The 13,823-nt window shown below is 35.1% G+C and overlaps 1 protein-coding gene and 1 long non-coding RNA gene across 7 annotated transcripts in view; one reads left to right on the forward strand and one right to left on the reverse strand.

Annotated features, from left to right (window-relative positions):
• The window catches only part of LOC100932766 (acyl-CoA synthetase medium chain family member 1), a 119,797-nt gene that overhangs the window by 51,636 nt on the left and 54,338 nt on the right, over window positions 1–13,823 (reverse strand). For 4 of the 6 annotated variants that reach the window (XM_031942475.1, XM_031942461.1, XM_031942482.1 and 1 more), the window contains one exon: window positions 13,059–13,178. The exons of the other annotated variants lie outside the window; for them this stretch is intronic. In XM_031942475.1, the coding sequence (XP_031798335.1) occupies window positions 13,059–13,178 (120 nt within the window). The remainder of the gene's footprint in view (window positions 1–13,058; window positions 13,179–13,823) is intronic. 6 annotated transcript variants of the gene reach the window in all.
• Window positions 1,637–10,349, forward strand: LOC116419904. The gene is made up of 3 exons (XR_004230236.1): window positions 1,637–1,707; window positions 8,099–8,103; window positions 10,339–10,349. It is a non-coding gene; the product is annotated as an uncharacterized LOC116419904 (long non-coding RNA).

Below are 13,823 nucleotides of genomic sequence, written 5' to 3' on the forward strand. Positions count from 1 at the left end.
GAACCTTTGGTTTAGGAATAGTCTGAGCAATAATTTATCTATTGCTTCTAGGCTTTTTGTATGAGCTCATCATATATTCACCGTAGGGTTAAGCGTTGACATTGAGCATATTTTACATCGGCAAATATAATTATTGCTATTCCTGGCGTAAAAGTATTTAGCTAATTACTTACATTACGGAGTAATATTAAATGGTCCCCAACAATATTAGAGCTCTAAACTTTATCTTTTTTACAATTGAGGCCTAACAGGAATGTATTTAACTCATCCTAGATATTGTCCTTCGATTAATACTACGTGTAGCCCTTCCATTACGTCCTATCTATAGGTGCTGTTTTTGCTATTATAGGGCTTTGTCCACTATTCCTTTTATTCAGGCTATATACTAAATGACACATGAGCAAAAATTCATTCTCTAATTATATTTGTAGGTATCAATATAACCTTTTCCCACAACACTTCCTAGGGCTCTCGAATACCCGATACTCAGGACTACCCAGATGCTTACACAGCATGAAATATCTTATCTCAAGGCTCCTTATCTCTCTTCAAGCCGTAATTCTTATATATTCATTATCTAAAGCATTCATCCAAACGAAGTGTCTCTGTAGAATTAACTACTACTAATATTGAATGGCTCTATGGTTGTCCCCCTCCATATCACACATTTGAACAACCAGTTTTCATTAAAGCTTAAACAAACAAACAAGAAAGGAAGGAATCGAACCCCCAAAAGTTGATTTCAAGTCAACCCCATAACCATTATGACTTTCTCGAAGATATTAGTAATAATTACATAACTTTCCATAGTTAAATTACAGGTTTTACCCCTGTATATCTTATAATGCCGTATCCTATACAGTTAGGCTTTCAAGATGCTACTTCCCCCATCATAGAAGAACTTATGTACTTCCACGATCATACACTAATAATCGTCTTCTTAATCAGTTCTTTGGTACTTTATGTATTAATTTTAATACTCACAACAAAACTAACACACACTAGTACTATAGACGCTCAAGAAGTAGAAACTATTTGAACAATCTTACCTGCAATCATTCTGGTTCTAATTGCCCTTCCCTCCCTACGCATTCTCTACATAATAGATGAAATTTTCAACCCCTATCTTACAGTTAAAGCTATAGGACATCAATGATACTGAAGCTATGAATACACTGACTATGAGGATCTATCTTTTGACTCATACATAGTACCAACTCAAGACTTAAACCCTGGACAACTGCGACTACTAGAAGTTGACAATCGAGTAGTTCTTCCTATAGAACACAATTCAATTTAATCTCATCAGAAGTGTCTCGCATGAGCAATTACCATCTTTTAGGGTTAAAAGCAGATGCTGTTCCTGGACATTAAACCAGCTACCTAACCTCTACACCCTGGGTTTATTTTGGTCAATGCTCGAATTTGTGGTTCCAATCACAGCTTTATACCTATTTACTAGAAATATCGACCTTAAAAATACTTTGAATGTCACATATAAATGCAAACATCTTTGAAAAATCAAAATAATACTTAAGTATTTTAAGGTTTTAACCCTTCAAAGCTATCCTCAATTAGAAACATCAGCATGATTTCAGTTGTCGGCCTAACTATCATTAATATTTTCGTCTATTCCAACTACAACTCATCGGTATTAAATAATCTATATTTATCCTCCAGAAGAAATCCTCAAACTCCCAGAAATTCGTTCTGAGAGAAAAATGAACGAAAATTTATTTGCCCTTTCATCTGCCCTACTATTATAGGCATTTCACTCACCGAATTATAATCTTCCTGTCATCTTCACAACATCTAAACTTGACTCCCTAATCGAATTCAAACCTACAAACTGACTCATCTGACTGATTACTAAACAAATAATAACAATACATAATAATCTAAGGTAACATGAGGCTCATACTCATAACTCTTATCCTATTTATTCCACAACTAACTTTTATATCTTCTACCTTATTCATTTCCCCAACAACCTTTCAATAAATATTAGTATAGCTATCCTCTTTGGATAGCAACTGTAATTTTAGGTTTTCGAAACAAACCAAAAGCCTCATTCGCTCACTTCCTACCACAAGGAACTCCAACACTTCTTGTTCCTATATTAATTATTATCGAAACTATCAGCCTTTTTATTCAACTTTAATTTAATCGATTAATAGCTAACATCACTGGTGTACCTATAATTTTCCTAATTAGCTCCGCTGTTTTAACATTGTTTCCTTAACATTGTACTATCTAATCACACTATTTGTCCTCTTTCTTCTAACCATCTTAGAATTCTGTTGCTATAATCAAGCCTATGTCTTCACCCTATTAGTAAGATACTCAGATAACAATAATTACATATTAGATCGTATTATATATAATGATACCTAATGACCCACAAACCCTGCTTACCATATAGTAAACCCTAAGCCCATGACCACTAACAGGAGCTATATCAGCTCTCTTATCAGAATAATTATATGATTTCATTTCCATTCTACTCTACTTCTATTTATGGGACTTTCAACTATACTTCTAACAATATACCAATGATGACGAGTTATTGTTCGAGAAGGAACCTATCAAGGACATCACACCCCTGTAGTCCAAAAAGGTCTGCGCTACAGCATAGTCCTTTTCATTACATCAGAAGTTTTCTTTTTCCTAGGCTTTTCGGCTTTCTACCATTCATTCTCCAGCTTTAGAATTAGAGCTGCTGACCCCTGTAAAGGAATTACCCCTTAATCCACTAAATACATTATTAAATACAATCTCTTGGCTTCAGGTGTTTCTATCACTTGGGCCCATCACAGTTTAATAGAAGGTAGCCGCAAACAAATAATTCAAGCTTTAACAACTACTATTGCTTTAGGCCTGTACTTTACAATTCTACAAGCCACAGAATATTATGAAGCCCCTTTTACTATCTCTGATGGAATTTACGGATCAACATTCTTTGTAAACAGGCTTCTGGTTTAATGTAATTATTGGTTTCTCTATTCTTAATCGTATGCCTTATGCGACAACTTTTCTATCATTTACATCTACAATCATTTGGATTTAAGCTGCAGCCATCTGACACTTTGTAGATGTTGTAGTTATTCTGGGTATGTCTCTATCTACTGATGGGTTCTTGTTTTTTTTATAATTAGTACACTGATTTCCAATCATTAAGTTCTGGGTAATACCAGAAAAATAATTAACCTAATATTAACTCTTTCTAATCAACTCTACTTTGCAACATCGTAGTACTAATTGCCTTTGATTACCAAACAATTATACCTATACTAGAAAATCAAGCCCCTGAATGGCTTTGACCCCTAGCTCTGCCCCACCCTTCTTAAAATTCTTTAGTAGCTATTACATTCTACTATTTGATTTGAGATTGCTCTTTCTTGCCCTTCCCTGAGCTATCAACTTACTACTAATACTATATCTTTCTATACTTCATATATCTGCTAACAGAGGCCTCATATGAATGATTCCAAAGGCCTTGAATGGATGAGTAGGTTTTAATCTAATTAAGATAATTGATTTGCTCAATAATCTGGTTCTAACCCATGAATACCTCATGCTTTCCATTAACATAAATCTTATCGTAGCCTTTACACTAGCTCTAATCGGAGTGTTAATCTACCGATCACACCTAATATCCACTGTCCTTTGTCTAGAAGGCATAATATTATCCTTATTCATCCTTATAACACTACTAATTACCCACTTCCATATATTCTCAATATCTATAATGCCGTTAATCCTGTTAGTCTTCTCGGCCTGTGAAGCAGGGATCGGTCTTGCCCTACTAGTTAAAATCTCAACAACCCATGGTAATGATTATATCCAAAATTTAAACCTATTACAATGCTAAAAATTCTTACATCAACTTTTATACTCATCCCCCTAACATGATATTCCAAAAAATCCTGACTATGAATTAATACTACTATGCATAGTTTTATTATTAGCGTTTGAAGCTTAACCTTATTATATCACAACTCTGACTTAGGCTATAACTACAACAATTATTTCTCCCTAGACTCCTTATCAGGACCACTGCTCATTCTATCTTGCTTCTTTACTAATAATTATTGAAAACCACCTAGCGACGAGCCTTTAGTCAAAAAAACACTTAACTACACTTATTATTCTCAACTTTCCTAATTATAGCTTTACCATCAATTAATCATATTCCTACATTCTATTCAAACCACCCTAATCCTACCCTTATCATTCATCGCTGAGGGTAGCCAAGGAACGACTTAATGTGGCCTATATTTCTCTTCTACACTCTAATAGGTTCCTCCTTCTAGTGCACTACTTTCCTACATAATAATTTAGGCTCCTACACATGTTACTATAACATTAGTAGTACCTACTCAGATTCTTCTATATCGACTTCTTTCTGATATGCCTGCATAAAGCATTTATAGTTAAGATACCACTTCGCTTCACCTTTGATGCCCAAAGCACACGTAAGCCCCCATCGAGCTCTATAGTATTAGCCCATTCTACTAAACTAAGTGGTTCTGCATCATCGAATTACAGCATTCACAGAACCATTTACATCAACCCTGTGTTATCCATTTATAATCCTATCTCTCTGAGGTATAATTATAACAAGCTCTATCTGTCTATGACAAACAGATCTTAAATCTCTTATTGCTTACTCCTCTGTCAGCCATATAGGCTTAGTAATTATTGCAGCCCTTATACAATCCCCAATAGGCTTTATAGGAGCTACCGTACTAATAGTGGCTCATGGACTCACCTCCTCAATACTCTTCTGCCTAGCCAATACAAATTATGAACGCATTCACAGCCGAACCCTTATTCTTACTCGAGGTTTACAAATAATCCTCCCACTAATATGCGCCTGATGACTATTGGCAAGTCTTTTTAACCTAGCTCAGCCCCCCTCTATTAATCTCCTAGGAGAACTTTTAGTAATTATAACCTCATTCTCCTGATCTAACTTTTCACTTATCTTACTAGGCACTAATACAGTAATTACAGCTGTCTATTCATTATACATACTAATTACTTCACAAGAGGTAAATTCACTGAACATACATCCCATCAAACCAAATTTACTTGGAACATATACTAATAACCTACACCTCCTGCCTTTACTCATTATTTCTATCTGCCCAAATTCATTCTTGGTATTAATACTGCAAATATAGTTTAACAAAACATTAGATTGTGAATCTAATATTAGGAGCTTAAACCTCCTATATGCCTAGAAAGTTACAAGAACTGCTAATCTTGACTCCATGATTAAAACCCATGGCTTTCTTACTTTTTAAAGGATAAAGCTATCCATTGGTCTTAGGAACAAAACATTTTGGTGCAACTCCAAATAAAAGTAATTAACTATTTATTAAATACTTTTCTTCTACTAACCATCATTATACTTTTTCCTTTAACCTATAACATCTTTATACCAAATAAAATCATCAACTTCCCACTATTATGTAAAACCACAATTAAACTATCTTTCTTTACTAGTCTTATCCCACTAATACTCTTCATCTACTCTGGACAAGAATCCACAATTACAAACTGACAGTGACTTTCTATAAATACATTTAACTTATCAATAAGCTTTAAATTAGATTATTTCTCCATCATATTCATCCCAATTGCATTATATTTACATGATCTATCCTAGAATTCTCAATCTGATATATACACACTGACCCAAAATTCACCCTTTTCAAATATTAATCATCTTCCTCTTTACAATAATTATTCTTGTATCCAAAACAATCTATTTCAACTATTCATTGGATGAGAAGCGTAGGTATCATATCATTTATACTCATGGATGATGGTTTGGGACGACCAACACGCTGCCCTCCAAGCTGTATTGTACAACGAATTGGAATATTGTTCATACTAGCCATAGCATGCATAATGCTCAACAACTCCTGAGATATCCAACATATTTTTCCATAACAAACATTGACACCCAGCCCTCCTTGGACTAATCCTTTGCAACTGGAAAATCAGCCCAATTTGGCTTACACCCTGACTACCATCAGCCATAGAAGGACCCACCCCGTATCAGCACTACTAACTCTGCACATGGCTGTTGCAGGTGTCTTTCTACTAATCGATTCAATCCCACCATACAAAGCAACCAAATAGCTTTAACCACTATACTATGCTTAGGAGGAATTACAACTCTATTCACCGCTATTTGTGCTATCACCAAAATGATATCAAAAAATGTAGCTTTTCTACATCAAGTCAACTAGGCCTAATAATAGTAGCTCTTGGCCTAAACCAGCCATACTTAGCATTCCTACATATCTGCACACATGCTTTCTTCAAAGCAATACTATTCCTATGCTCCGGCTCTATTATCCACAACCTTAATGATGAACAAGATATCCGTAAAATAGGAGGACAACTCATACTTCTCCCAATTACATCCTCTGCAATTATACTAGGCAGCTTAGCCCTTATAGGAACCCCATTTTTAGCAGGATTCTACTCAAAAGATGCAATCATCGAAGCCATAAACACATCACACGTAAATACATGAGCCCTATGCATCACACTTATTGCTACCATACTCACAGCCTCCTTCAGCATACGAGTAATTCACTTCGCCTTGCTAAACGAACCATGATTCCTACCTATTTCTACAATATCTGAAAATAATCCAAACATAATTAATCCTATTACACGACTAGCTTTAGGTAGTATTCTTATAGGCTTCTTCCTCACAACAAGCATTCCTCCTACCACAACCATCCCTATAACAATACCAACCATACTAAAAATTTCAGCTATGCTAGTAACTATCGCAGGCATTCTAATCTCAATTGAACTATACGCCTTAACTAACAAAATACCAATCACACCTATAATTCACACACACAACTTCTCAAATATATTAGGATATTTTACATACATCTTCCATCGACTAAAACCTCTAGCAGGTTTACAAACAGGCCAACACATTGCTACCATACTAATTGATTTAGGGTGATATGAAAAAACTGGACCAAAAGGTCAAGCCAACTTACATAGCTCCATATCTTCTACTTTTACTTCTACCCAAAAGGGACTCATCAAATACTATTTCCTCTCCTTTATAATCTCTATAACACTAACTCTCCTAATTCTATAACTATAAACTTCGGATAACTTCCAAAACCACCAAGATAGTAATAAATAAAATTCAACCTAGTAATACTATAGCCCAACCCCCACAACCGTACAACAAAGACACCCCATTCCAATCCTGACCAACACAATAACTACCTAACGAATCAAATAACTCAATAGCCATAATCACCTCTACCTCTCCTGACACCATCAACCAAACTATCTCTATTAATAGACTCAATAATAATATACTAAAAGCTACTATATTACCTACCCAACTTTCAGGATACTCTTCAGTAGCTATGGCAGCAGTATAACCAAACACTACTAATATTCCTCCCAAATAAATCAAAAATACAATTAACCCTAAAAATGTGCTATTCAAACTAACAATAATAGCACAACCCAAACCCCCACTGACCACAAGACTCAAACCCCCGTATACAGGAGAGGGCTTAGAAGCAAATGCTACAAACCCAAAAATTAACATTAAGGACAATACAAAAATAAGCATCTTTTCCATATTAGTTTTAGTATGGACTTAAACCATAACCTATGACCTGAAAAACCATTGTTGTAATTCAACTACAAAAACTAATGATTAATATACGAAAGACACACCCCCTCCTAAAAATTATCAACCACTCTTTTATTGACCTACCTGCTCCATCCAACATCTCTGCATGATGAAACTTCGGGTCTTTATTAGAAGCATGCCTAATTATTCAAATTCTCACAGGCCTATTCCTAGCAATACACTACACCTCTGACACACTCACTGCCTTTTCCTCCGTAGCCCATATTTGTCGCGACGTAAATTACGGCTGGTTACTCTGTAATTTACACGCTAACGGAGCTTCCATGTTCTTTATATGTTTATTTTTACATGTTGGCCGAGGAATCTACTATGGATCTTACCTCTACAAAGAAACATGGAACATCGGAGTAATCCTTCTACTTACCGTTATAGCAATAGCATTTGTTGGGTATGTTCTTCCTTGAGGTCAAATATCATTCTGAGGTGCCACCGTAATTACAAACTTATTATCAGCTATCCCCTATATTGGTACAACTCTAGCAGAATGAATTTGAGGAGGTTTCACAGTAGATAAAGCAACTCTTACACGATTCTTTGCTTTTCACTTCATCCTACCATTTATCATCATAGCATTAGCTATTGTACATCTGCTCTTTCTACATGAAACAGGCTCCAACAACCCATCAGGCATCAACCCAGACTCAGATAAAATCCCATTCCACCCATATTATACCATCAAAGATACCTTAGGATTTATATTTCTTCTCTTAATACTTCTTCTCCTAGCTCTTTTTTCACCAGACTCTCTAGGTGACCCAGACAACTTCTCACCTGCTAATCCCTTAAACACCCCTCCACACATTAAACCAGAGTGGTACTTTCTATTTGCATACGCTTTTTTACGCTCTATCCCCAATAAACTAGGAGGTGTCCTCGCTTTACTAGCATCTATCCTAATTCTCCTAATCATCCCGCTACTACATACAGCCAACCAACGAAGCATAATATTTCGCCCAGTCTCCCAAACCCTGTTCTGAATTCTCACTGCTAACCTAATTACACTTACGTGAATCGGAGGCCAGCCAGTAGAGCAGCCATTCATCACCATTGGCCAACTAGCTTCTGTGCTCTACTTCCTACTGATTCTTGTCCTTATGCCTCTCGCAGCTTTATTCGAAAATTATATACTAAAACCTAAGTGAAGAGTCCAATAATTTAATAAAATATGCCTTTAAGCAACTATGAATAAACTCCTTCCTAGGCCATCAGGAAGAGGCATTCCCATCAACCCAGGCCGAATTCTAATTAAATCTATTCTGTAAATTTATTTTTTTTTGCAAAAATTTAATTTGTATATTATCCAGTATTAAATTTTCGTAAATTTTCATAAATTAATTCAAGTAACTATATATTTATATATTATTAATTATTAATTATTATAATATATTTATGTATAATAGAGCATACATTATATTCCTCATCATTATAATTAATATACATGATAATCATATATTACTAAACATTAATATAATATATTATAATAATTAATTAAGTAATTCATATCTTTTATAATATAACTTATAATATTACATTATACATAATATGTATATATTACATAAGACATTAATGTTGGCATTAATGACATCAATTCCATGGACCGAGATCAACAAAGCTATATCCCCAACACCACATTATGGATACCTTTATCCTCAACCACGAGAGATCAGCAACCCGCCATCTGAAATACAACATCCTTCAGAGTTAACCATAACTTGTGGCGAACCTTCTTTCCTCGAATTTACTGGTTGTACAGGCCATTCCTATTTCGAAGAATCCAGCTTTGTAAACGAGGCATTTGTATGGTAACAATGCTTTTAGCCTCATATCACGGCATCTCCAGTGAATCGTAAAGCATTAGGTAATTTTAATTTGGGTGGTTTATCAGCAGAACCTGGGGACACCATTAAAAATCAGACTTACATAACAAGGCCAACAATTTCAAACGGACATCAACTAGGCTTTAACATATTATTTCCATTATTTTAATATGAATAGATTAGACATTATATTGATTAAAAGCAAGATGAATATATATTTTTAGATATTAAGATTATATAATAGATTACAATTAATTTAAATAAATCAATGATAATAGACATATTATTATATGAATTAACACCTAGACATGAGTTTATATTCCAATATTTACTTCGATAAGATAATGCAACCAAAAGGCTTTTATGAAGTGGGGTGTGTCTGTATATGTGTTATGTGTTTGTGTGTATGTGTATATGTGTGTGTGTTGTGCATATGTGTGTATGTGTGTTGTGTGTGTATGTGTGTATGTGTTTGTGTATGTGTGTATGTGTATATGTATGTATGTGTGTGCGTGCGCGTTTAAAACAATAACAAATATAAATAATACCTATAAAAGTTTTCTACCACTAAACCCCCCTACCCCCCTTACTAAATTTTATTGCTTCCGTCAAACCCCAAAACCGGATGATAGTCCTCTAGTATGGTAACTAAATACCCGGAGAAATAGGCTTTAAAAACAATAAGGTAACAACTAGGCCAACTAGTAATCCACCGCTATACTGTTAAACTTTACTTCAGTGGTATAGAAAATTATGGAAATACTGTTCTGTAAGAAATGACAACAGGATGATTTCAGAAAGGCCTGAGAGACTTACTGAACTGATGCTATGAAATGAGCAGGACCAGGAGATCATTATATCTTCAACAAAATCTAGATGATGACCAGTCCTGATAGATCAGGCCATCCTCAGCAACTTGAGATCAACCAAATCATTTCAATGGAGCAGTAATAACTGAACACTATACCCAGAAAAAGAACTCTGGGAGATGACTAAAAACCATTACATTGAATTTAGTCCCTATATTTATACACCTGCATCTTTGATTTCCTTCACAAAGTAATTGTAAACAATTAGAGTCGATTCTTTTGTACAGCAAAATAATGTTGTGGTCTGTATACTTATTGTGTATCTAAGTTATATTTTAAAATATTTAAACATCTACTGGTCATCCTGCCATTTAGGGAGGGTGGGGGTAAGATAAAAATTGAACAAAGAGTTTGGCAATTGTTAATGCTGTAAAGTTACCCATGTATATATCCTGTAAATTAAAGGCTATTAAATAAAAAAAAAAATAAACTTCTACTTCTATAAATACTTCAACAAACACCCCAACATTCTATCAATTAAACACACAACCGTTTTCTATCCCAAATTTAAAATTTATAAAAAAAAATTAAAATAAATTTAATACTGACATAGTATACAAACTTAAAATTTTCAAAATTTTTGATAAATTTTGAATTATAATTCACTTTTGTGTAGCTTAATGCAAAGCAAAGATGAAAAGCTTGATGGACTTTAATCAGTTCCACAGGCACAAGAGGTTTGGTCCTGGCCTTACTGTTAATTTTATTAGACCTACAATGCAAGTTTCCCACCCAGTGGTATCCTTTAACTTACTAGAGTATAAAGGAGCTGGTATCAGGCACTAAAACAGCAGCCCATGACACCTTGTTTAACCACACCCCCAGGACAGCAGTGACTAACATTGAGCTTATAAACGAATTTGACTAAATCATAATAAAAAGTTGAAATTGCCAGCCACCGGTCATACATTAACCAAATTAACAGAAACACATAAAGGGTTTAAGCCACAACCAAACAAATAAGTTAAGAACTCACTATGTGAATCCCCTAGTTGATATTAAAATACGAATCAGTGACTTTACCAATGTGAAGACACTAAAGCTAAGGTACAAACTGGGATTAGAGACCCACTATGCTTACCGTAAACCTAGGTAATTAAACAACAAAATTACTTGCCAGAGAACTACTAGCAACTGCTTAAAACTCAAAGGACGGCTGCCTAGACCCTCCTAGAGGAGCCTGTTCTATAATCGATAAACCCATACCACCCCTTCTTGCTCACAGTCTATATACACTCGTCAGTCACCCAAGGGCCCTAAAGTGAGCAAAATATAAACCATAAAACGTTAGGTCAAGGTACATATGAAGGGGAAGCAATGGCTACATTTTTATACTAGAACATAACGAATTGTCAACTGAAACAAAGACATGAAGGAGGATTTAGTAGTAAATTAAGAATAGAGAGCTTAATTGAAATAGGCAATAGGGTGCCACACCCTGTCACCCTCCTCAATAAAAACCTTAATACCTAATTAAGGAATACGCAAAAAGGAGAAAAGTAAATGGTAAGTGTACTGAAAGTGTACTTGGACAAACCAAAATGTGCAATTAAAACATTTAGTTTACACCTAAAAGATTTGCTAATCCTGACTCATTTTGGCTAGATCTAGTCCACAAACAGTATTTAAACTATTTATTACACCACAAAACATTTATCAGCCCCCTAGTATAGGTGATAGAAAGACAAATACCCAGGCAACAATAGAGAAGTCCGTGAGGAACTTGAAAGATTTCATCCTACAAGCAATAAAAGAAGACTTCAATTCACCTTTTGCATAATGATTTAGCCAGTCAAACCGGACAAACGGATTAAAGCCCGCTTTTCCAAATTAAGTGAGCTATGTAGAACAGTTAAGAACGAACTGTCTGTGTAGCAAACAGTGAATGATTTTACATAATTGAAAGCCTATCGAACTTAATGATAGCTGGTTGTCCAAAAAATGAATTTAAGTTCAACTTTAAATTTAATCTAAGTACCTGTAAACACTATTTAAATTTAAATGTTACTCAAAAGAGCCATTTTGACCAAAACACTTGACTCAGTACCTTTATGTTGATGTTGTCTAAATGAATACATGACTGAAAATTGGGAAGCCTGGATGCTAGAGGCAGCATGGGAATGAACATAGGGATTAGAACCCTATCTCTTTTACTACTTTTGGGATTCTAGAGAAGATATTTCATATTCCCAGCCTCAATTTCTTGAATTAAAAATGAGGGGGTTAGAGTAGGCTGGCTATAAGGTTTTATATAACTCTAAGTATTATTATTTCTGAGAATAATAGAATAATTAGAAATTCCAGTCTCCACCATGAACTTGCTATGTGATTTTGGATGAATCATATATCCATTCTTGTCCTCATTTTCCCCATATATAAAATGAGAAGTTTGAATTATATACTTTCTAAGATCCCCTTCGACTCTCACATTCTGAGGTTCTAAGCCTGGTTCTGCTACATCCAAGTATCTTTGTAGAAGTATAATGAAAACTCCTCTCTGATGAATGAACTCCCAAATCCTCCCTCTCTTGGCCACATGATTTTGACAAATACAGAAGGTCAGTGCACGTGGCAATTCAAGATTCCTCAGAGGGTCACTAAATTGGATTTCAGAAAGAAATCCCTCAACTCCCAAGCCCTTCCTGGTCTTACCATCCTGGGGTATTTGTAGGGAGCCGTAACCTTCTTTACATGCTGCTGCAGCTCCCGAACCAGCTTGTCAGGGTCATGGGACCTAAATTCCGGAGTCAGGACCACAAATGCTTTCACCACCTAAAGGATTGGAGCAAGTCAGGGGTGACTTGTAGATAGATGAGAAAACTATAACATAGCACATGCATCCGTGGGGCAGGATAAGGAGGATCTGTGTGCAGAGAATCATAGAGTTGCTAAAGATGTTTAAAAAAAAAAAAAGGCAAAAAAGACAGTATCTGCTCTTAAGAACCTCACATTCAAATGAAGGGACATCAGAAGTTCTGAATCTTTGGCTTAGCTAATTATTTTTGCAACCATAGCAGATCATGCCATTTTTCTGAGCCCCAGTTTCCATAACTGTAGAATACAAATAATAGTAATTATATCACTTATTTTATAGGGGAGTGGGGAATAAAGTGATTTTTAAACTGAACCCTGCTATGTCATAGGATCCTAGATTTAGATCCAGAAAAAAACTCAGAGACCATTTATTTAGTCTAAATACTTCATTTTATAGATAAGCGAGTCAAAAGGACTAACCCAAAGGTTGTAAACAATAAAGACAGGATTTGAACCCTTGTCCTCTGACTCTATATTACCTAAAAAAATGCAGGCAATCTGTGTTTTATTTAGTTCACAATAACTTTTGTGAGGCTCAAATGAGTTGTGTATTTTATTTTTCCAGGAAAGATGGAAGGGAGGTTTTGATCTCTTCAGAAAAAC

Source organism: Sarcophilus harrisii, chromosome 1, assembly GCF_902635505.1.
Source record: "Sarcophilus harrisii chromosome 1, mSarHar1.11, whole genome shotgun sequence".
Classification (NCBI taxonomy): Eukaryota; Metazoa; Chordata; class Mammalia; order Dasyuromorphia; family Dasyuridae; genus Sarcophilus; species Sarcophilus harrisii.